The 22,689-nt window shown below is 32.0% G+C and overlaps 1 protein-coding gene across 1 annotated transcript in view; it reads right to left on the bottom strand.

The window, feature by feature from the left end:
- Positions 1-7,299: 7,299 nt before the first annotated feature.
- LOC110019449 (mitochondrial outer membrane protein porin 1-like) overlaps positions 7,300-22,689 on the bottom strand; it is a 36,325-nt gene continuing 20,935 nt past the window's right edge. Inside the window, exons 3-6 of the mRNA XM_020717108.1 lie at positions 8,583-8,693; positions 8,261-8,350; positions 7,964-8,172; positions 7,300-7,861 (exon numbers count right to left, since the gene is read on the bottom strand). Coding sequence (XP_020572767.1) covers positions 7,555-7,861; positions 7,964-8,172; positions 8,261-8,350; positions 8,583-8,693 — 717 coding nt within the window. The 3' untranslated portion in view covers positions 7,300-7,554. The remainder of the gene's footprint in view (positions 7,862-7,963; positions 8,173-8,260; positions 8,351-8,582; positions 8,694-22,689) is intronic.

Below are 22,689 nucleotides of genomic sequence, written 5' to 3'. Positions count from 1 at the left end.
TTTTTTTTTCAGAACTCTATAAGTATTTCTCTCCTGATCTCTCTGCTTAGGAGCCCTAATCAGGTCATGAATACTTTGTCCTTACCCCTTTCACTCTTCTACTCTTACCTCTATTCTGAGCATGGCCCTTCTCATGAGGACGTGGATAAATGCTTCAAGCACTGGTGTGAGTGTGTCGGTCAGATACGTTTTGGATAAACGTTCATTATATGGTAATCATTTATAGGTCATAAATATAATCTTGAGATTGAAATGTATTGTCGAGATAATCTCTCTTTGTGAAGTATCTTTATCTTTAAATGTGATTGTGCTGAGAATAAAGATATAGTGATTTTGGGAGGGTCTTGATTTATTAATGGTGGACCTTTCATTTTTAAGCATGGACTCATGATTTTAAACATGTTAAGAAGGATTTACATGAAGTTCTTATAAGGGTTAAGTTTCCTAAAATTAATAGTAAGATAGGTATTTTCTTAGTTGTTGATCATCTTACTGGTAAAAGATTATGTCTTACCTCTACGAGGGTTAGTATTCAAATTAGTACTCAATATGTTGTTCCATACTCCATTATTATTAATATTAAAGAAAATATATTATTCAATATGTGAGCTTTAAATGAAAGCCTTCTGCAGGTAAGAAGTATTCTACTTTTGCACATGATTCCTAGTTCTACGAATTATAAGGCCCCTTCTCAAGCGACTCCTTTATGCAGAAGAAGCTCTAATAGAAATAAGCCCATTTCAAGGTCTAATAGAAGAAAAAGTAAATTTGTTAATCCTCTCCCTACTTCTCAGACCCTCCTCCTCTCCCCCTTCTCCCTCACTCTTCTTGCTCCTAATCTTATCATTCCAACGTTTAATCCTTTAATTTGTGTTGAAATTGTTTTAACTTGTTAAAAAGGCATGGAATGCCCGATTAGAGTTTTATCTCTACAATGCCCCAATGATTTAAGCCTCCCCTTCCCTTTCCCCATCATTTAAGTGATAATTTTCCACCATATAAATCAGCTAAAAATCTACCCATTTCTTTACCATCATCTTTTAAAGGAGAATAGGGGAGGTCTAAAGGGACCATTCCTTAGTCTTAACCTTTTTCCCTTTTTTTTTTTTTAAATTTGGTGACATGGAATGTAAGTGATTTTAACAATGATATATGCATCACCAATTATAGTCATCTTATTAATGAAAAAAGTTGAATCTTACTTACCTTCTTATAACTAAGCTCTCTCTTTAATCTTACACTAGCCCTTTCTCTAAAAATCAGTTCAACGTTTTCCAGAATGAGACAAGTGTTAATAATTTTCAAATTATTGATAGCAGTCAAATATGGGTTAAATGGAACTCTTCTAGCATTACTTTTACTAGTTTAAACATACAATTTCAATATATCAATGGTACTATTGCATTCTTGTTTTATATATTAATAATTGTGCTAGTAAGAGGAGGGATTTATGGTCGGACGTCCTTGGAGAATTGTGTTACTCAGGGAAAAGGGAAAAAAACTTAACCTAACCACGTCATTGGAGACACTGTTATAATGAAATATGGCACAAAGTTCTAAAAAGCTCACTAAGTGTAAATTAGGGTTGTCTAATGGTGTCCCCCAAACTAGTTATTTTGTATCATATGGATGATGATGGATTTAAATTCAAATGAGTTGGCTTCTAAAATAAGAGAATTAATGCTTAAGTGGATTTTATCAACCATGGGATTTGCAAATTTCCTAAGAGGTCTAGGTATGTCACTGTATCTGTGGGCATTAGATTCCTCTTGAGGTATGTGTGTCATCTCACCTAATTCTTTTTGAAGTTTTTTTTAGTTTTCTAGTTTTTTTACGTTTTTTTTCCAACTCATGGTCATAAGGTTCATGGTCCAAAGTTTTAGAACTACATATACATCAACTAGATTAAACAAGCTAAATGACCCTAAGCTAAAGAATTTCCACACAGTTCAAATGAAATCACACAATAACAAATAAAGCACTAAATAAACATGCAACATGAACTTTGCAATAAGTAAAAAGTGGTATATAAGTGCACAGCTTTAACATTAAACTAACAATATATTTTTGGATTTTAACTCTATAAGAAATAACAAACTAAATAGCAAGTGATGATGTAACACAACGGTTTTCAATTCTAGACTCTAAAAGCTTAAACAATTTTTTTTGACTTGGAATTCATCGTTGCTCTCCGGCAATGGTGCCAAAAATTTGATAGGAACCAAGTACAATGAAACACTAGCGACTCACATAAATATACATGTCATTTTAATAGCATGAGAAACAATATTTTGGGTATAGATCCCAGAGAGGGAATGAGATGAATCCCAACATAAAAAGTTCTAGTTTATTATCATTGGTACTAGCTTGAAGGTTGAAGATTTGGTAACGGCTAAAATTAATATTCCTAAGTTATCAAGTTCAAAAGATCCTATACTAGCAATAAGTGAAAGTCATGGGTTTTTCAAATGCTTAAGAGGTTCTCCAATGAAATGGTTCTATTGGACATTAAGTGCAAAAGAATGATTTAACAATCAAGTGACAAACAAGAGCAACCCACTTCCTTACTCCATCCTGATTGTTTATGGAGGTTAAGCTAAGAAAATTAGAATTAATTCCCTGAATCAAATTATTATCCCCAAGAATTATTTCTCCCAAAAAGTGTGCACTAACCTAGTGGCAATATTCATATTCCTCTAAGTTAATATGATTAACCTAATCATTCTATTATGATCTCTTTCAAATTTTATAATTAACGATAATTATTAACATTTCACGAGGTGAAAATGAAATTAAAATAATTTCAAAAGGTTAAACATCACCATAAAGGTTTATGCACATTATCACAAAATAAATTTCGCACTCAACAATCTTACATCATCATTTCAAGAGAAATAGAGAAAACTACTTACTACTCGTATTTATATGCATAAACATTGTAATTGAAGGAACAAGTCTTTAACAATTGGAATGAAACAAATTGCACAAAGAACTCCCAAAGTACTTGTCTCCCTTCCTCCTCGCTTTGTTTGATGATGATACAGCCACAAAGTCTCTCAAACACTCCCAAACTCCCTTCTCTCACTTGGCTGCAAGTTGAGGGTCTTCCATGGCCTTTTCCTATAATGCTCCATGCTCAAAAATGATAAAAAAAATCCCTTCTTCATTTGTGTCTGGTGTTTTTATACTCGTCCTGATGAAGAGATGCGCCCCAACTACAGAAACAATCATATTGTGCAAACTAACACCTAGGTGTCATAGACTGGTGCTTAGGCACTAGTCACTATATCTAATGTTAGAGCATCAAACACCTAGACACCCAAGTAGCGACGTCTAGGCACTACAGATGTGGCTCCTATTCATTGCAGTCGTGACACCTACTTTTTGAGCGCTCTATATTCTAACAAAATTTGGGAATGGATTGGCACCTAGGCACCACTGATAGGAGCTGGTAGCCTGATACCTAGTCGACACTATCGTGGTGCCTACTTTCCAACCGCTCAGATTTTTCCTCAAAATTGGCTTCTTTCGGGCGCTTAGGACACTGCTCTATTTTCTACAAGATCTGAGCCTGCATCTGACGTCTAGGGGCTAGAGCACTACTTAGCTCCATTTTGTAATATTCCAAATTTCATTCGATCTCTTTCTCTGAATCCTACAATCACAACACTAAAACCTTCTAAAAAGAACATTATAAACATACGAAAAGGTAAAATTAAGCTGACAAATGAGCATATTACATACACATGTCATATACAGTCCTTGTATGGCCAAACTTCTTAGTGTGAGTCCTTCAACAACATCATTTCCCTGATCAACTTTAAGGATAGATGTAACTCCTTATACTTTTTATCTTGATCTGGCCATCTTGTTTACCTCTTCGAATGATAATGAGTCTGTATTTTCCATCCTAATATATTCAGGTCAAAGAGAATTGCTCATTTCAAAAGTATGTGAGTCCTTCCAAGATATTATTTCCAAAATAGCTCATAGGATAGATGTGAGTTTCAATATTTTCCATCATGATCTGATCACTATATTTACCTCCTAGCTTATATGTGAGTCCATATACTTTTTATGCTAGTGTATTTAAGTTAAAATTAAATATTTAGGTTGGATATTTTTTTGTTCTAAAACGTGTATATATCCCTTTCTCGATCGGTTCTCAGATTAGATGTGATTCCTTAAGCTCTATCCAAATTTGATCTTCCAACTAGCACTCAGGTTAGATATAAGTTCATGTGCTTTCTATCCTAATCTAGTCAATTCATCCACCTTCTAAGAGAAGGTTAATATTCCAACTAGCACTCAATTTTACTTGATGTAATGGACTATTTATCTAAGATAAGTGCAAAGTTCATCTACAATAATTTTGAGGAAAACATCATATTCATCATAAAAGATCATCTCAAACAAATCTTTTCTCGTCATTATAATTAATGTACTATATCACATTCAAAGAATGATGAAAAAAAATACAAATAAAAGTAGAAATAATAAACGGAAAAGTTGAGCAAACTAATATACAAGTGGCATAAAGTTTCATTATGGCCAACATAAAATATAACATTCATTATAAAAGTGTATTAATAGAACTATATTTTTTTATTATATTAACATAAACATAACTATGACATACTCACTATCAATATAAAAAAAAATCTTAAAAATGGGATCTAACAACGCATTAGCAGTTATGATACTAGTTCTAACTAACAATCACAGAAAAAAGTTGACTCCAACAAAATTAACTAGATTTTGAAGCTAAAAAAATCACAAGTGGCTATAGATTTAATACTTTAATTTTGAATTTTTTAATGATAGGAGTGGACAAAGCTTACCCTTAAGCTTATCTTCTCTACAAGGAGGAAAAGCTTATCAATCCCTTGATTGCTTGCCTTAGTGTTAACAATCTGTTCCTTAAGAACTCGCATACACTCATCAAAGTGGATTGTGCCTTAAACTCAATGTATTCAACAATCAATATTTCCAATTAAAGGGTGGCATAAATCCATAAATTTTAAGTATTGTTGGATGAGAAGTATCATAGGTTTCTTAAACATATTTTTAAGATAGAGGAACTAAAATTAACTTACCCTTGGCACTTGCATCTGCTCCGATAATGGAGGAAAACAAGACAACTTTCCCGGTACCTGATTTCTTTCATTATCCTTGGTGACTGAAGTTGTCTATGTTGTGTTAGTCAAATATCAAAAAAAGAAGAATCATTACTCAAAAAATTATTAAGAGTCACCTCGATGAGGTGCGACCACAAATCATTAACCCAAAGGCAAGTGTTAAAGAGCAAACTTGTCAGTGTTGCATTAGGTCAATAACCTAAAATATCAACAAAATTATGTGCACTGTACGCCCAGTTTGTGTGCTCGTCATAGGACTCGCTAAGATAATCTTTTTTAGTAAAAGAGACTTGGTAACCTTGCCTTATAATATGATTCATCGATACTTCTTCCAACCAAAAAGGTTTGTAATAGAAATTAATTTTATCCAAAGGTAAAAGCTACAAAAAGAAAGAGATGTTTTCCTTACCTTCATTATCAAAATTCTCTTATATTTTTTTCTTTCCTTATGAAATAGGTTGCATATAGAGAGGCCGTCAAGTTACTAATTCCTCTCTTCATGAGGCCACGAAATGGAGGGTGAACGAGAAATATTGTAGCAAGTGGTAGTTGATCAAGGTCCCCTTCATGATGGTCCACTGCTCTACTTATATTGTCTTTAACTAATTTCTTTGTTCTCTTTTTATTGAGGTGAGTTAACTGATTCTCAACATTTAATGCTTGTAGATGTTTGTGCTTAATGCTTTAGCAAAACTCGCAGTTGAAAATGTTTACAACCCTTACAGTAGATGGGTCGTCCATTACTAACAAACAAAATAATAGGCTAAAAAGCAAAGAAAATGTGAAGAAAGAAGTGACTATAAGGTTGAAATTCCTACCATATTTATTGATAATCACAACACTAATGTAAAGAGAAGTGCATAGAGAAGTAATATTAGTGACATTATTAATGTAATAAATAAGTGTAATGCACCCAACACAGAGTAAAATAATATATTAACAATTATCCTTTCATTTATTATTGATAACAAAACATTACAAATATCTCACCTATTTTTTTTATTTATTGCAAGCGGCACTTCAAAAATAAATACACACTTAAAATTAGATTTCAACATGGTGATAGAAAAGAGCTCACCTCTCTCACAGGAGTAATTTTGCTTACAAAATAGCTCTCCTAATTACAAGGAAATCACTCAATTTGAAGGAAAGTACTTAACCAATTCACATGAACTCGCCCTAGTCAAAGCACACTCATCAAAAGTACAAAAGGAACCTAGCAACTCCTTCCATTAAGCTAAGCAACCTCCCCTATTCAGTTGGCCACTCCATCTAGTCAGCTGAAGAAACCTTCAAAGTGATTGGCAAGACAATTATCCACCTATAATCTTTGAAACCTTTGATTGCCTTGCCCATGTGTCTATACTAGTCAAAATAATGTGTTTATTCATTTTTGCTAAGTGGATTTTTCAATAGCGCCCAAATCATTATAAATATGTAATGACATTTTCACATAACACATCAACAATACTTTAGCTTATGGGTTGTGTGGAATAAAATCCTCCTATACGTCTTTTCCATGAGGGTTCCGCCTTGTCCCCATCTCTTTTCTTTTACTCACCATCTCTCTGATGATCTCAATAATTTTGTCAAGGTTGGAGCTTCACCATAAAGATTTTAATCTAAGGCATGCATGAATAATATCTCTTTATCAATGATTTTAGATATGAATTATTGTGAGAGACTACTAGTAACATTGCAAACACTTTTTTTTTAATATTTTTTGAATTGAACAATTATTAAATCATCATGCATTCAAGATCTTTACAAACTAAAACACAAATATATTCATGATAAAATAAATCAAATTCAATATCTATAATTTAAATTATTCACTTCAACTTGCCCATTTAAAACGGATATAATGCAGCGGCTATAAATAATTAATGATAAACTCTGTTCAGAGTAATAACTTCTTAATACCCACAATTTCTATAAACTATGCATTTCCTATAACAAATCCACAACTAATTTTACAAAGAAGCTAACATTATCCATAAATCTCCAGGTTGAATCTTGGGTAAACTTATTGTTTCTTTAATCATATATATATATATATATATATATTAAATCAACAAGAGTTCTAAAACTCCATAAACTCCAAAATCTAGAACAAAATTTCTTAGAATCAAACAAATGGTCCCTTGCAAAATAAACCAGCTCAAAAAATCTGAGTCATGTAATTATTGCTCCAGCACAAAACCTGCCCTCGTTTTCTCATCTCTACCAAAAGAGGCCAAAGCAGACTGCAAAAAACTTTGAAATTTCAAAGCTAGTCAAAAGCAAAAGAAACAGTGGACAGATTGTTTGTCAAGTTAACATGATGTAATCTCCAGTCCTTGGCATTTTAATGGCATGACACCAATCAAGGCAAGAAGATGAAAGCACATGATTAAATTTTCAAAAAGAGTTGCTGTCAGGGCTTCAGGGCCAAGGAGAGGCCAACCTTAGAACCTTTCTCGATTGCTTTGGTGTCTACCTCCGTCGAAATAGTGACGAATGATTTAGGCCTCCACTCATGCTGGATCAATGCGCTCGCCTTTCCGTAGTTGTTAATCCGCGCCTTAACCAAGGTTATAGGATCCAAAGCATGCTGTGTCCCAAATGTGAGGGTACTCTCGGCAGTCGAGAAACGGTGAGCGAACTCGGCACCCACAGCTGTGCTTAACAAAGGGTTCACCAGGTGGTAATAAGATGCACTTAACTGGTCTCCCTTCTCATTCCTATGGAGAGTTAAAAAGTTAATTTAATCACAGTGATATTTTTCATAATTTTACAGCAGAATCTTCAAATATTGAGACTGGTTGCTACGGTAAATCACTCACACTGTCAAGGAAGCACTGAAATCCAAACTGTTGTAGCTGATCCCAGCATTGTACTTAGTGAAATTCCCTGATGCTGTATCAAAAGATACGTCTGATCCAAGAGCGAGAGTCTTAGATCCGATCACGGCTGAAAAGTTAACGTTTGGATTTGCACTCAACCCAAATCCTGCAGCAACCCCTGCATTGTCATGCAGGTATTGCAGCTCGATCTGAGAAAAAAGAAGACAATTTAGACAATCAACAATAAGCAACTACAGTGGTTTTAAAGAAGAAAGTGCTGGTGGGGAGGATGCCGACCTTTCCTGACTTGGGATCTGGAACAACAAAGCTCAGTATTGATTTCAAACCAGGTGTAGATAGCTCATCCACTGTGAAAGTTGTCAAAAGCTGCAGCACAAAGTTCAAATAAGCTTGAGTTTGTAACAACCTCCAGAACAAGCAACTTCAAGGAATTACGATAATCTCTAATTTCTTAAGAAAATAGTGCTGAAAAAAGAAAGTAATGAACACAAACCCAAGACAGCCAACACAAGGAAAGTTTAATGATGATGGCTTCCTAGATATAAAAAATCATAACTTGACAAGACGAGAATGGAATACATGTATAAAAATGACATACAGTTGAGTTTGAGTTTGCTTTAACATCAACAGTAAAGTTTTTGTTCTTCAACTGTGACTGTATCTCACCAAGGATCAGTTCATTCTTCTTCGTGCCTGTTGCAGTAATTGCCTGCAAAGTAGATAAAAGTACAGTTTGATATCAAAACTACATTCAGCAAGGCATGCCAAAACAACCCAATTGTTTGTACAGCTCATTTTATCATTAAATTTGTTTATTTAGCTCTTCCAGCAACTCAGATTATCCTTGGTGGCTGAGAGAATAGTTCACAGTATCTTGACGATTAATTCAAATCCATTAAAAATGGGTAGTGCAGATTTCCAGTCTTTCCTAGAAAGAAAGAAAGGACACAGCTAAAAAAAATATGATGCAAGTAATCTAGTGATTGTACTCCAAAGCCACTTAACTTAACCTTCACAATGATATGACTCGCTAGTAAAGTTAAAAGAAAACATAGATTGTTTTTTTTTTTACACAGGAAGAGGTTCCTGCCACTTGCTTCCTTGGACGCCTTGAAGATACCATGGCACATCCATAAGATGTACTTTCATGAATATTTTTGAAATATAAAAATTATAATTTTGTTTTTCAAACAAAATTTGATTTTAGAGGTGAAGTGCACCAAGTAAGAAAAAGAAAAATGGCAATGATTTTCCTTTGCTCAGTAGTAGCATGCTTTCATACAATAAGTTCCTCAATAACCAAGTTATTTAGCTGACCACCAAGTCGACACTATAACAATATGATCACCATATATTCCATATCATCACAAATCATTCAAGATATTAAACAAAGTGCAATATTAATAAAATGCAAAAAGAAAAGAAAAATGCAAACCAATGTATCATGGTTAGGTGCAACAACCAACATCCACTCCCCATATTCTCTCCGGATTTTCACTATCCTCTCTTTTAGCTATCACAAAAATGGAGAAACCGCTCTCTTTAAAGGGCTTTAAGGAAATCCTATACCCTTATCTTCTTCACAAAAGAAGAAATCTTTCCTAGCATACCAGCATGTTACATTAAATATTCACCAAGACTTCAAAAGATCCACTCTCTCTCTCTTACAAATGTCAAATCACTTCTCTCAAATCATACAAAACTTAACAACATTCTTAACCATGAGGTTAAGGTGTAGAAAGGAAGGCGATAATCATTATGTGTTTTTCTCATTTTCTCACTCAAATACCTTTCAGGGTTACAAGTCAAGTTTCCAGCAACAAAATCACTTAAGATTTTAAAAGATAGCATATATGTTAAATGCTTAAACAATCAAGCATAACTTTTGTCAAAAACAAAATTCTTGTTGATTGTATGGTACAAACAAAATCATACAGTAATGATCGGTTTATGTTGAATCGTATCAAATAATCCTATTAATTTAGTTGCTTAATTTGTTTAATTACGAAAATTAATTGTATTGTACAATATATATCAAACATTATGAATAATTCAATCTTTGAATCAGGGTAATTAAAGGAAATTAAACTACAAGTTAAAAGGAGATAATGATGCTGATCATACACTGCAATTAATTCAAATTTTGGATTATCAATTAATGCAATTTGATCCCATTATAATTATACCAAAAGTAGTATGATATATATCGTACAACATGATCAAATGATCAATTTATATTAATAATTGATTCTCTTAATCAAATTTTTAAACCAATTCTAATTGTATAGTATGATAATAGTTTATATAGTATGGTCACTTATAAGCATCTTCAATTGTTTTTATTTCAAATTTTATCTTGGCTCAATTCACTCATGAGCATGTGCTTGTTATCTATATAGCTACACCACTAACAAATTAACAAAAGAACAATTAAAAATAATTTTAAACTCTTGAAGAACCTATAATGAAATCCGCATGAGCTTAAATATCTCGATCCGCTAACTAGCTTGAATTTCAAACTTCTGTTCCAACTCTTGACAAATATTAAAATATTGCTTGAAATATAATGAGCAAGTCTACAAAAAAAAATTTATTATAGGTGACCGATCTTTACTAAGTTAAGAGTTGATAACTAGCAAAATATAGTTTTGTGCTTGTTTAATTATGCATCGCATCTTTAGGCTCATTAGCAACATCTCAAAACTCTTGGATATTATACTTCGTATTTGTACCAGAGCTTATAATTGCATCGTTATGCAAAGTGAGATATTAATCTGATCGATCAAATAATATATACAACAACAACAAGCCTTTATCCCACTAAGTGGGGTCGGCTACATGAATTTTTTTCTCCATTGTTCCTATTGAGTGTCAAATTTTTATTTAATTGTAATGGATTAAGATCATTTTTTATACAACATGTCCAAGTCTTTTTAGGTTTACCTCTGCTTTTTTTAACATATGTCAAATCTAAAACATCTACTCTCCTAACAGGATCATAAGACGGTCGGCGTTTAATGTGACCAAAACATCTAAGACAACTCTCTCCCCATCGTCCCCCCTTGACCGCCACTGGAACTGCACCAACCCTATCACAAATATATTCATTTCACATTTTGTCTCTATGTGTAAAGCAACTCATACACTAAGCACTCTCATCTCAATAATGTCTTACTTTGTTTCATGCTTCTCTTTCAAAGTCCAACATTCCGCATCATAAAGCATTGTAGGCCTCACCACCATTTTATAAAATTTTCCTTTCAATCTAAGCAGCACTTCATCACACAATAGAGCTGATGCATTCCTCCACTTCAACCAACCAACTTGAATTCTACTAATAACCTCCCCATCTAAATCACTATCACTTTGAACTATAGACTCGAGATATCTAAAAAAATCACACCTTTTAATGATTTAATCACCCATAGTTACAACTCTGTCACTAGAGCTACAAACACTAGAGCTACTACTACTAAAATTACATTTCATGTATTCAGTTTTTGATCTACTCAAACGAAGGCCTTTAGACTCCAATGTAGACCTCCATAATTCAAGTTTTCCTTGAATTCTTTTCCTAGTCTTATACACAAGAAGGATATCATCAACGAAAAGCATACGCCAAGGTACATCCTTCTATAAATGTCCAGTAAGAGCATCTATAACTAAAGTAAAAAGATATGGGCTTCAAGCTGATCCCTGATGAAATCCAACTAAAATAGAAAAATATTTGGTTAATCCTCCTTCTGTTCGAACTAATCCTCCTTCTGTTCGTGTTCGAACACAAGTAATAGCTCTAGTATACATATCTTTAATGACCTGAATATAAGTCATCAAAATCTTTCTTCTTTAAAACTCTCCAAAGAACTTTTCTTGGAACCTTATAGTAAGCTTTTTCTAAATCAATAAAAATCATACGTAGATCCTCCTTATTCTCTTTGTACTTCTCCATCAAACCTCTTAATAAATGTATAACTTCCATAGTAGACTTGCCTGACATAAATCCAAATTGATTATGAGAAATCTTTATATCACTTCTTAACCTATGTTTAATTACACACTCGAATAATTTAAAAGTATGACACACCAACTTAATTCCTCTATAACTTGCAAACTCTTGCACATCCCCTTTATATTTAAAAATGAGGATCAAAATACTCTTCCTTTACTCCTCAAACATATTTAAGTTTTTAAAATAATATCAAAGAGTTTAGTAAACCAAGAAACTCTCAAACTTCCTAAATATTTTCACACTTCAATTGGGATATCATCACGTCCTACTAATTTTTCACCCAAGATTTTCTTTAAAGCCTCATCAACTTCTTTTTTTTACTAATATGACTGTAAAATTAAAATATTTTATTATTATTATTAACGATATTAAGATCATTAAGGTCACAAATGCAAAAAAAAACACTTGAAAATCAACTTTATTGAAAAGTTGCTATTTAAATAAATTGAACAGGTCATAACTCTAAACAAATATTGAAACTATAAGGAAGATGATAATTATCCACATTTGATGGGAGCCATGATAAATCTTGATTAAGCTCAAGCAAATTCATTATGAAACACAATTGAGAATATATTTTTAAGCACTATCATCTAGTTGAGTTTGAAAGATTTCAGTGGGCTTGATTTAAATTGCAACTGAACAACTTATTGTTGACCTCCAAAATTTCTTAAGTGAATGTCGACCACATCTGCTCAAATCCTCATTGAACCAATTGTGTTTCATAATGAATTTGCTTGAGCTTAATCAAGATCTATCGTGGTTGTTTCATTGCACCAGTACTAGCTCAAAAGCAACCAAGATCGGCTAATATCATTCAACATTCAACTATATAGAATCAAACCAAACCTAAGCTTTGTTAGATTTCATCATGTTTGCTAGAATTTAAGTTAAACAAGGTGAAAATTCCCTCAGTATATTTCAATCAATTCAATAACACTTTGGTTGCAGAATTATTCAATCATTTGAATTAAACGTGCAAAGAGGTTTCACCAACCATATCAACTCTCTAGCCTAATCATATATATAGTTTTGCACAAGATCAATTACATAATGAAGGGGACTTGAATCACCTAGAGTCACTAGAGTCACTAGAGTCACTAGAGTCACATCAAGCAACATCGAGAAATGCTTGCGTCAGCTCAAGTCAATTTACATTCAATTCATTTTATATAATCAAATTCTTTGGCAAGTAGTCAAATTTACTTCGATTTGATTAGGCTAGCTCGAGCTAATTTGTTGGAGTTCCATTCAACCAATATAAGATTTGGTTTAAATATGTTCAAGCTTCTTGGAGTTTGACAAGTCTGAGAAGTTTTATCAATTTAGCTAACCAATATGAATAAGATCAATCACATTACAGCCCAATCAGGTTGAATAGACAATGCTTGATCAAACCAAACCAATTAAATTGTCGAAATCCAACTAAAACATGTATATAATGCCAACTTTGGAAAAAACCCAATTTAGCCCAACTACAATTCCACTAAAAGGATTCAAATGCATGAAATAAGTCTATACTTTTACTTTGGTTCATGTTATTGTCATATAATAATATTAATCATAACAAAGCATGATAAAATCCATCACAATGTCAATACATACTGCTTAATCTCTCCAAAGTTGTACTTACTCTTTCAATAGCTCCTACAACTGGCCCACCCTATGGCTACATTTCTCGAAAAGGAATGGCAACCTTACCTCTTTGATAAAACAAATGAAGAGCTCCATGTAGATTTGAGGAGCTCAAATCTAAATATAATACATATGTAAGCAACAAAAAGCTATATGAGGTCATCCTAGCTCTCTTATCCTTACACACAGAGTGCTAAGAACTTCATCCACTGCCATCCCAGCTTATCATCATCAATCTTGCTACTTACACACACTTTAATTAGTCACCGACCTCTCTAGTGCCTCATAAAAGTGAATGACCTTGCATAATATCATTTTTTTGTGAAGTTCGTCACTCAGTTAGTGCCTCTACCCAGCCAATGGCACACCCAATTTACACCGTGATTCAATTCACAAAAAAAATTATCTATTTGTGACTCCCTATCATATTGGATAATTCTCTATCTATGTGGTTCATTGAGCACATATGTACATACATATCGCAAAAATCATCACCATTCCTCTACAATCTCTTCATGAAAAAGCACGTACCTTCCATGCCTAGCAAAGATGCATGTTTTCAAACTCTCTTCTTTGGGACCTCTTACTAGAATTCTTCCACCTAATACTAATAACTCCATTTAATAAAATGACTTCCCTCTACGCAAAGAAAGACATGAGCTTTTACGTTTTAAAAATCATCTCTTCTAATTTTCAAAGATAACATGTATGAATATAGTCAACCAAGCCCATTGGGAGGAGCTATTGAAGACCCATAGTAATCAAATATGGCATGTTGATTCATATAGCATGCCCCAGAACTTGGTGATGTAGGATGCAGCAAGATATTTAACTTTACATTTGGATAATGCTTTAAGTTATTTATAAAAAATATTCATTCTTGAGCCACCCCACTAATAAGTTGAAGCTGTAAGATCCATACTGAATTGTACTCATCCCATACTCTTCACAAATGAAAAAAAAAATCATAGCTATATAATCTACTCTTCAAAAGCAATACTCTTCGCATGCAGCTCTACACCTCACTAGCCTCTATCCAAAAATATCTTGTATACAAAGCCTATTGTGAGGCTCATCATAGTTAATGTATATTAAAATCTTACTTAAAAATCATGGCAATGATTTGTCTCTCAAGCCACCTATTCATTCTTTACCACCATCATCAATTGCAATTGTATGCCTATATTGACTTATGACTAATTGATCAAGTCTACTTATCAAGATGAATCAAATCTCCACTACATTGGACAAAGTTGCTTGAGATGGCTAGCCAAGTCAACTAATGATTTAAACAGATTCTCCCAGATGAATTACTTAAGTGAAGTTGTCAACTACAAGTTTCTCAAGAAGTGATTAAGAACAATAAAGAAACCAAACACAAATACCAAATCATCAGTGCTTGAATGCAAAAATAAATTCAATGGACTCCACTACACGTACTCAATTGCAGCATTAGACAGAGGTACCCAGTCAACGAACACTTGTTAATCATACCAGGTGACAATACTCATCCCCAAGTACTCATCCAAGAGAAACTCACTTTCTTATGGGATACGGTATGATAACAAGGTCACACAATCGACCATAATAGTATTTAGCTAAAGCATACTCATTGTGAGATCTGTCCATAAAAGGTATCGCATGAGAGGCAGTATTAAAGAAAGGCTACACAAACAAAAAAAAAATGATTCTTGTATAGCTAACTCTATAATGGTGACCTTGTCATATTTCTATAATAAGAGCTTAAGGACCTATGGGATAATTTTTCAAACTCTCTCCCATAATTTTAATCTTCAGTATTCTATTTATTCATCTGTACTCACATGGTTCAGGTTGTAAAAAAGGAGCATAGTTCATAAATAACTCATATGCAACTCTTTAGGAAACTCGTGATCGATTTATTTGTTAGGGGAGTATAATACAAACAAAAATTTAAGCTCAATTTTTAAGCAAGCCAATCACAAAAAAAAAAAACCAATTTGTGTTTTTTTTTAGCTCTTTTTTAGCTCATTATTTGACAAGTAATTTAAAATTAATAAAATTTATTACTTCTATGCTTTGTTATTAATTATTTAATTTGGCATAATTGTGGTTCTCAAAAAAATTTGTAGGTCAACATTTTTATTGAAGAATTATGAATCTTTTGTTACATACAATGGCTGCAATTAGCCGGTCAATAAATTACAATTGTTCGTAGTATTGTCCTAAACTTAACTCTTTCGTTTCATGGCTTTTGTAGTTTTATCTTACCTACATATCACTTGTGACCTTTCGCAGAGCCTCTCAATCACATTCTTCTCTTCTTGCCTTTCTTAGCTCTCCCTCACATTCGCCACTTCTTAGTCACTTACACATCTCTCTCCTCTCTCCTAAGTTGTCTGACTTGCTTTGCTAACTCGTATAGATACTAAATTTCTTTTTTTTCTACGCATATTTAAGAGGCTCTAGCTAACAAGCTTTTTATCGATATTCTTACTATCATATTACATTTTTAGCCTCCTGAACCAAGGGGGAAAGATAATTTGGCATTTAGTTGAGTGCATGGTATTTAGATCTATTAGATAAATTATTTTAGGTATGTTCTAGTGGTGAAAGTATAGCAGCTTTATTTGTTTAGGGTTTGGCAACTTCTCTTATTTGAGTCAGATGATTCATTTAATACTTTATTGCTTTTATGAGTTATGACCTAAAAATGATGATATTCTGTATAAGTGATTCTTGTTTCTGTTAACTTTAAGTTGGACAATTGGTTGCATATCTCAGATCTTTTTTTAGTAGTGTGATAATGGAATGCATGCCTTGGACCTAGTTGCCTATGAACTAAAAATTGTCCTGTCTCAATAACTACATATTTGAGAGTGTTTGTCTAATATCTAAATATTTTTTAGTAGTACAACTGGGTTAAAAATTATTATACTTCAACTTGCAGATAAAAAGGTCTTCAATCTCATTCCCATGTATTAATTCTCTTTATTTATCTATGAAACCATATCCTCTAAACTAAGCAGAAGACTGGAAATCCTGCATATTCTAGAATGTTTGTTCTTCATCTTACGTTTTTCAGTTTGGGAGTTTATTTACGGATGTCAGCAAGTCCATTCGAGAATTGTTTATTGAAATGAAATCTCCAAGACAAAGTGCTCACAATCACTTCAAACAATGCAAGCAATAATGACGCGCTAAAAGCTATTTCTAGAATGTTTTGCTTCATAATGCTTTATTCAATTTGGGAGTTATCATTAACGATGATCAGTAATGCCATTTGAGATTATTTAAATTGAATCTCCAATACAAAGTGCTCACAATTACTATGGAAAATGCAATAAATGATGATGTGCTAAAGCCACTTTCTAAACAAGAGGTAAATTGCATTTCCTTGATCTATTTTCATATTAAGTGTTATGCACATATCCTAAATATAGTAATTCAAAATGAGTTTAAAGAGGTTCAAAATAGAAATCAGAATATCAAGAAAATCAATTGAGTGCCTTAAAAAGTCTATTGCTAGATTACACTGAAGTTTGTTAAAGTTTCTAAACAGTTAAGTTTCCATATCACAATCTCTATCTATTGATGTGCCAACAAGGTGGAATTCAACGTTTTTATGCTTTGAGTTTACTTTTATCTACCATAGTTTTTCAATCACTATGTAGCTAGAGAGAATAATAAAGGTGATTGCCCATAGTCTAATTGATTAAAGCATGAAAAAATATAAAGTTTATATTAATTTTTAATAATGTCAAGAATATTTCTGGTGCATCACATCCTACAGCATATTTCTACACACGGTTATGCATGTTAGAAAAATTAATGAAAGATTTCATATTAATAGATCAATATATATAGAACATGATTAACCAATGAAATTGACATTTAGAAGTTATCGAGCAAATGCAATTTGTTGGTATCTATAGCGGTCTTAGTTTAACATTTCCAAAGATCTACCCACCTATTGAGTTAGATTCTAATATGCAAGCTATTCAAGAGGCATTTTGGAAAATATATGGATTATGGGTTGCTAAATTTGCTTCTTGTAGTACCATTAGATGGCGCACCTCATGAAGGATCCCTTTCAACATTACATCCCTTTAATGTCAATCCCCATTTGATTGTATGTTTTAATTTAAGGATTATATTGTTTTATCTTATTTCATGCAACCATCCAAGTCTAACCAACATGTTAATCTTGAAGAGAGTTTGTTGGGGTATAACACTGATCTTTTTAATGTACATGAATGGCAGAAAATGATTCCCTCCCGTAATCATGCTTATCAAAATGGATTGAGATATTTTATATATACTTATAGCTACAATTGCATCAGTTTGCTTTTAGTGCTAGTGGCAGAGTATTTGACAATTACAAAAGCTGATCGTCTACTAAAACTGTTAATGCTCTTATCAGTGCAGCAAATTGGATTAATTATACACAAGAAAGTACAAAAATGCCTTTGAAAATCCCACCTAGTTTTGCTTTTCTTCTGTTCAAATCTTATACTTTGTTAAATGATATTTTTTTTTCATTTAATTTTTCAATACTAAATACTTGAATACAAGAATTTGAGTATTTAGCTAGCTGCTTATAGAAGTAAGAAATTAAAAGGGAAAAAAAAAATACAATTTTTGTGTTTAACTGGCAGGCTACTTCATTTTTGGTTGTTTAGAATCTTATTTTGGCATATTTCAATTTAATTGTTCTTAATTGCTCACTGATCACCATTATAGCTTGGTTTATTTGATTTGGAATTAAATGGCTACTTGGTTTTCATTGATTTCAGTTTATATATCTGCTTGGCTGGTTAGGTTAATTTTATTTTGTATAGTTATGTACTTCTCACTAATCATAGTGACTGTTCAATGTCAATTTACAAAGCTGATTTTAAAATTCATTATCTAATTTATTCGATTGTAAGAGCTGGTTATCCTAGTTATTTATTTATTCTGAGTTAATAATGATAATTCATTAATCTGAGTCTTAATGCAAACTTATTTTTTTTCCTTGAGTGTTGGAATGTTGGATTTTATAATAGTAAAGTTATGATGATTATGGTAATTCTGCAATAGCTGAATTTTTGGTTTCGCATTCCCAGTTGCCTTAGATTCGAACTGTAACTCCTTTATAGCTGGACTGCCAAATTGGTGTGAAACCCCATATAGGACTACAAGTGTAAAAGCAAGACCTGCATACAATTGATGCCTGAAATTATAAATATTATCCCTCTATGGCTAGACTGGCATACAATCATGCAAACCCCATGGAGGATTACGAGAGGAAAGAGTAAGATGTATATAACGAGAGGAAAGAGTAAGATGTATATAACTATGCTTGAGACTTGAATTCTGATTTCTCTATAGCTAAAATGGCATGTGAATGTGTAGCTACTTAGAGTAATAGTTTAAAATTCACAACTACATTTAAGCCTAAATTTTTTTAATTTATCTATTAGTTCATGTGCTTAAGATAACCTCCATTAATAAGCTTTTTCCATTTGATCATTTAAAATTTATAGTTTGGCCCTATCTGTTAAAGCATCAGGGTTATTAGATCTTGTTTTGTGCTTGGTAGTACGAACAAGAGACTGATCATATTTTACACTTTTTTTTATTTAAGTTTCTTGATGGTTTTTGCCTTGACAATATGGATTTATGTAAGAAATTTTTGTTGTGCATTTTGTTTGGCTCATTTTCATAATAACATAATACCATTTTTTTTTTTCAGTTATACAACCAGTTTTTGGCTGCAATACAAAGTTATAGATTTACTTCATTAGAAAAACTAAGAATTTTCTATCTACTCAGGTTTTTTGAAGAATTGAGTTCTAAGATTGATTCCTTGGCGAAGTTATAAAAAAAAAATTAATTCACATTTAAATTAGTTTCACTAATAATTTTTACTTTTTTTAACCTCAGATAAATACTAGAGCTTTTAACAAGTTTGATGTTGATAATATTGGATGAAATGAAACATTTACAACAAAAAATATTATTAGATACAAATTATTTTTCCTAAATAAAGTAGATAAAAAATTGTAACATAATTTTATTTATTACTTATTTGAGTTGACTTAAAAAATCAATTTATCAGTTGTAAATTTTGAAAATTGTATTTAAAATTGTAGTCGTAAAATATAAGTTATAAGAATTTATGATTTTTCATATACTAATTTGATTTTATATCCTTAATTTGTTTAAATTTAAATTAAATTTATTTTTTTAACAAACTAGAGCTAAAAATAAACCGAGCAAGCCTCGTAAGCTATCTCAGGTCAAAACAAATTGAACATTAACATATTATTCATTCACAATTTCAAACAAACTTAAAATCATATGAGTTAAACATCAACATGCAATAAGCTCGCCCAAATTTGGCTCATTTACGCCCCTACGAGTAGTTCAAGAACTTGTGACTTGTACTCGATTCATTGAGAAATCAATAAAAATTTTAATTCACTAACTTTTTCTTGAGTTCTTGAAATAATCTCACTTTCATGATCCCGATAAGCCTTAGTGAGGTTCAACTCATTTTTACTATACAAATCTACTTCGAAAAGCAACACAACTATTTGGAGTTAGATTTATGATTATTCATTTCTTCTAAAATAATGATAATATCTGGAAGAGCAGCCAAAACAAGATTTTAATAATCTTACCTCTTTGGTTTGTTTGAATTGGAATGTTAGACCATAATCTAAAATCTTACATTAAAAATAAATCAGCATTAATTTAAAATTTGTGAAGAACACTTGACAATGCACCAAATTTACTCGTCTACCAATACATTTCATTAATGAATGTTTGCACACTTTTTTAAATGCAAATATTCATGAGAAATAATTAAGTTAATATCAAATAGAAAAATCTTCTGACTACCTTAAGGATGATCTTTGTGGTTTAGATGTACTCTAATTTTGCTTGCATCTAGAGTACCAGAATGTAATACCTAGTAATCCAATAGCAAACCATTATAACATTGGTGCAGTATCACTAAATTTTTAATTATGAAAAAAATACAATTAAAATAGGGAATATTAAGCAAAAAAAATGTTGAAAATTAAATAAAAATATTTTGTGATTATATCATTGACTTGTAGTCCAAAAAAGCATTTTTATTTGAAAATGCTACAAATTGTGCATCAACCTTCGTGCTCTTAGTTGATTCAACTATTAACTTAATCATATATTGGTATAAACCAAATTTGATCTCAAAATTGAATGACCTGTTTTTAGCATATTGAAGTTAATGAATAAAATAGTATCCTATGGCATATAAATGATGAATAAGATGGAGCTCCTACTTCTTATCGATATCTCACAAATTTCCAAATAATTAAACTCCTCTCCTTCACAGTTATGTGCAATTAACAATTTTGCTTCATCCATAATGTTATAAATGAATCCCATTGCGAGCTTTTTATTAGCATCAACTATACTTTGAACTGAAAACTTATAAGTTATTTATTTATAAACCACATTTAACCAAAACTTTCATTCAAAATAAATTTGTGAAGTTTTTTACCTTCAAATTTGGTTGCCCAAGAACTATTTAGCTATCGTGAAGAGGAGATTGCCTCCAAAGGTTATCTCGCTTCCAATTATTTGTAATCAACTAGGCCATAAAAAAACTTGTTGTAAGAGGTTGTAGTGGTTCTTATTGAATATACTCGTGAAAACCAAAACCCATAAGTGATTATTAATAAATCTGGTAATCTTCTTTACTTTGCTTAAAGCGTTCTTATATTAAGGCAATTCTCCAAGTTTTTCAAGGATATAAAATGTAGCACAAATGGTGTCCTATACATAAGTTTTCTCATCTCAATCAACTCATTTTTAACCTCCTTATAAGAACTAGCATTATGGTAACAACTTGTACCACTAGATACTCTCCAAACTCCTCTAAAACTTTATCAAGATTCCAAAAATATAACTCTACCAAAAATAACTCTAAATCATTTATCTAATTTAAAGCTTCAACATACTTGAAAAAAAAATAATATCAGGGAATCATTAATTAAAACGATAATCAAGTTTCTATTCTTTATGTTAGACCAACCACCACATATGATAATTTGATGCTTCAATAGACTTTTAAGAAAATAGTATTATGGGAATTATTAATTAAAATATAATCCAAATTTTATTCTTTATATCAGATCAACCATCAGATATGATAGTCACTCTAGTCTATTTTTAAATCTCAAAATCTCCTCAATTACATTTTAGAGCTATTTAGTTCTTCGTAAGTATCTAAATTCTCAGCTCATAAATAGCTAGTAATTTAAGGCCTCCACTATAAAATCCATAGAACGGAACACCCAAACATAAGATGGAAAGATTACCACATTAAATGAACTAGTATTTTCATTAAAGAATCTTCCAATATTCATACACGTATGTGAACCTCTCTTGTCTTTTTAGGAAATATCTGATAAGTTACCCTTTTGTGATCAACTTTGTTGTCGAATCATGATTTTTTTTCCATGAATTATACCAGAAACTCATTTAGCAAAGAGAAAAAATAAGAGAACACAGTAGTTCTAGAGGGAGCACTAAGAATTTTCATTATATAAAATTCAAATATAGATGATTGTGTAACCCCTATCTTATGTTGTGACCTCCTATTTATAGACTAGGCTCGAGGCTTCAGCAGTACAAAAGTAAGAAGCAAAATTCATCGATTACTTACAGTAAAATACATCAGATATATAGGCTAAGAACTTGGACTAATAGGTCATTCAACTGACAAGGACGAAGTCGTTGAATCCTCTGATAGAAGTCATAAAGTAGCTTTTGAGCTTGGATGACTAGTTCTAAACTCGGTCAGTTCAACAAGTTAACGATGAGTCTCGTGAATTCTCCATAAACTTGGTGGTACAGTTCTCCCTTATTTCAGCCAGTGAGTTCACTTGATCTTGTCAAACTACTCAATCTTGATCTCAACTGACGAATCTATCAGAAGCATAGCTGGCAAGTTTCCATAGGTAGTAGGCTAGACGGCTTTGCCTTACCCTTAATATATTTTGATTGTACATTAAATTCATTGATTCTCTAATATGCTTAGAATGCA

Source organism: Phalaenopsis equestris, unplaced genomic scaffold, assembly GCF_001263595.1.
Source record: "Phalaenopsis equestris unplaced genomic scaffold, ASM126359v1 Scaffold000055, whole genome shotgun sequence".
NCBI lineage: Eukaryota > Viridiplantae > Streptophyta > Magnoliopsida > Asparagales > Orchidaceae > Phalaenopsis > Phalaenopsis equestris.
The sequence above is the reverse complement of the archived record's forward strand: the minus strand, read 5'-3'. Positions and strand labels throughout refer to the sequence as shown.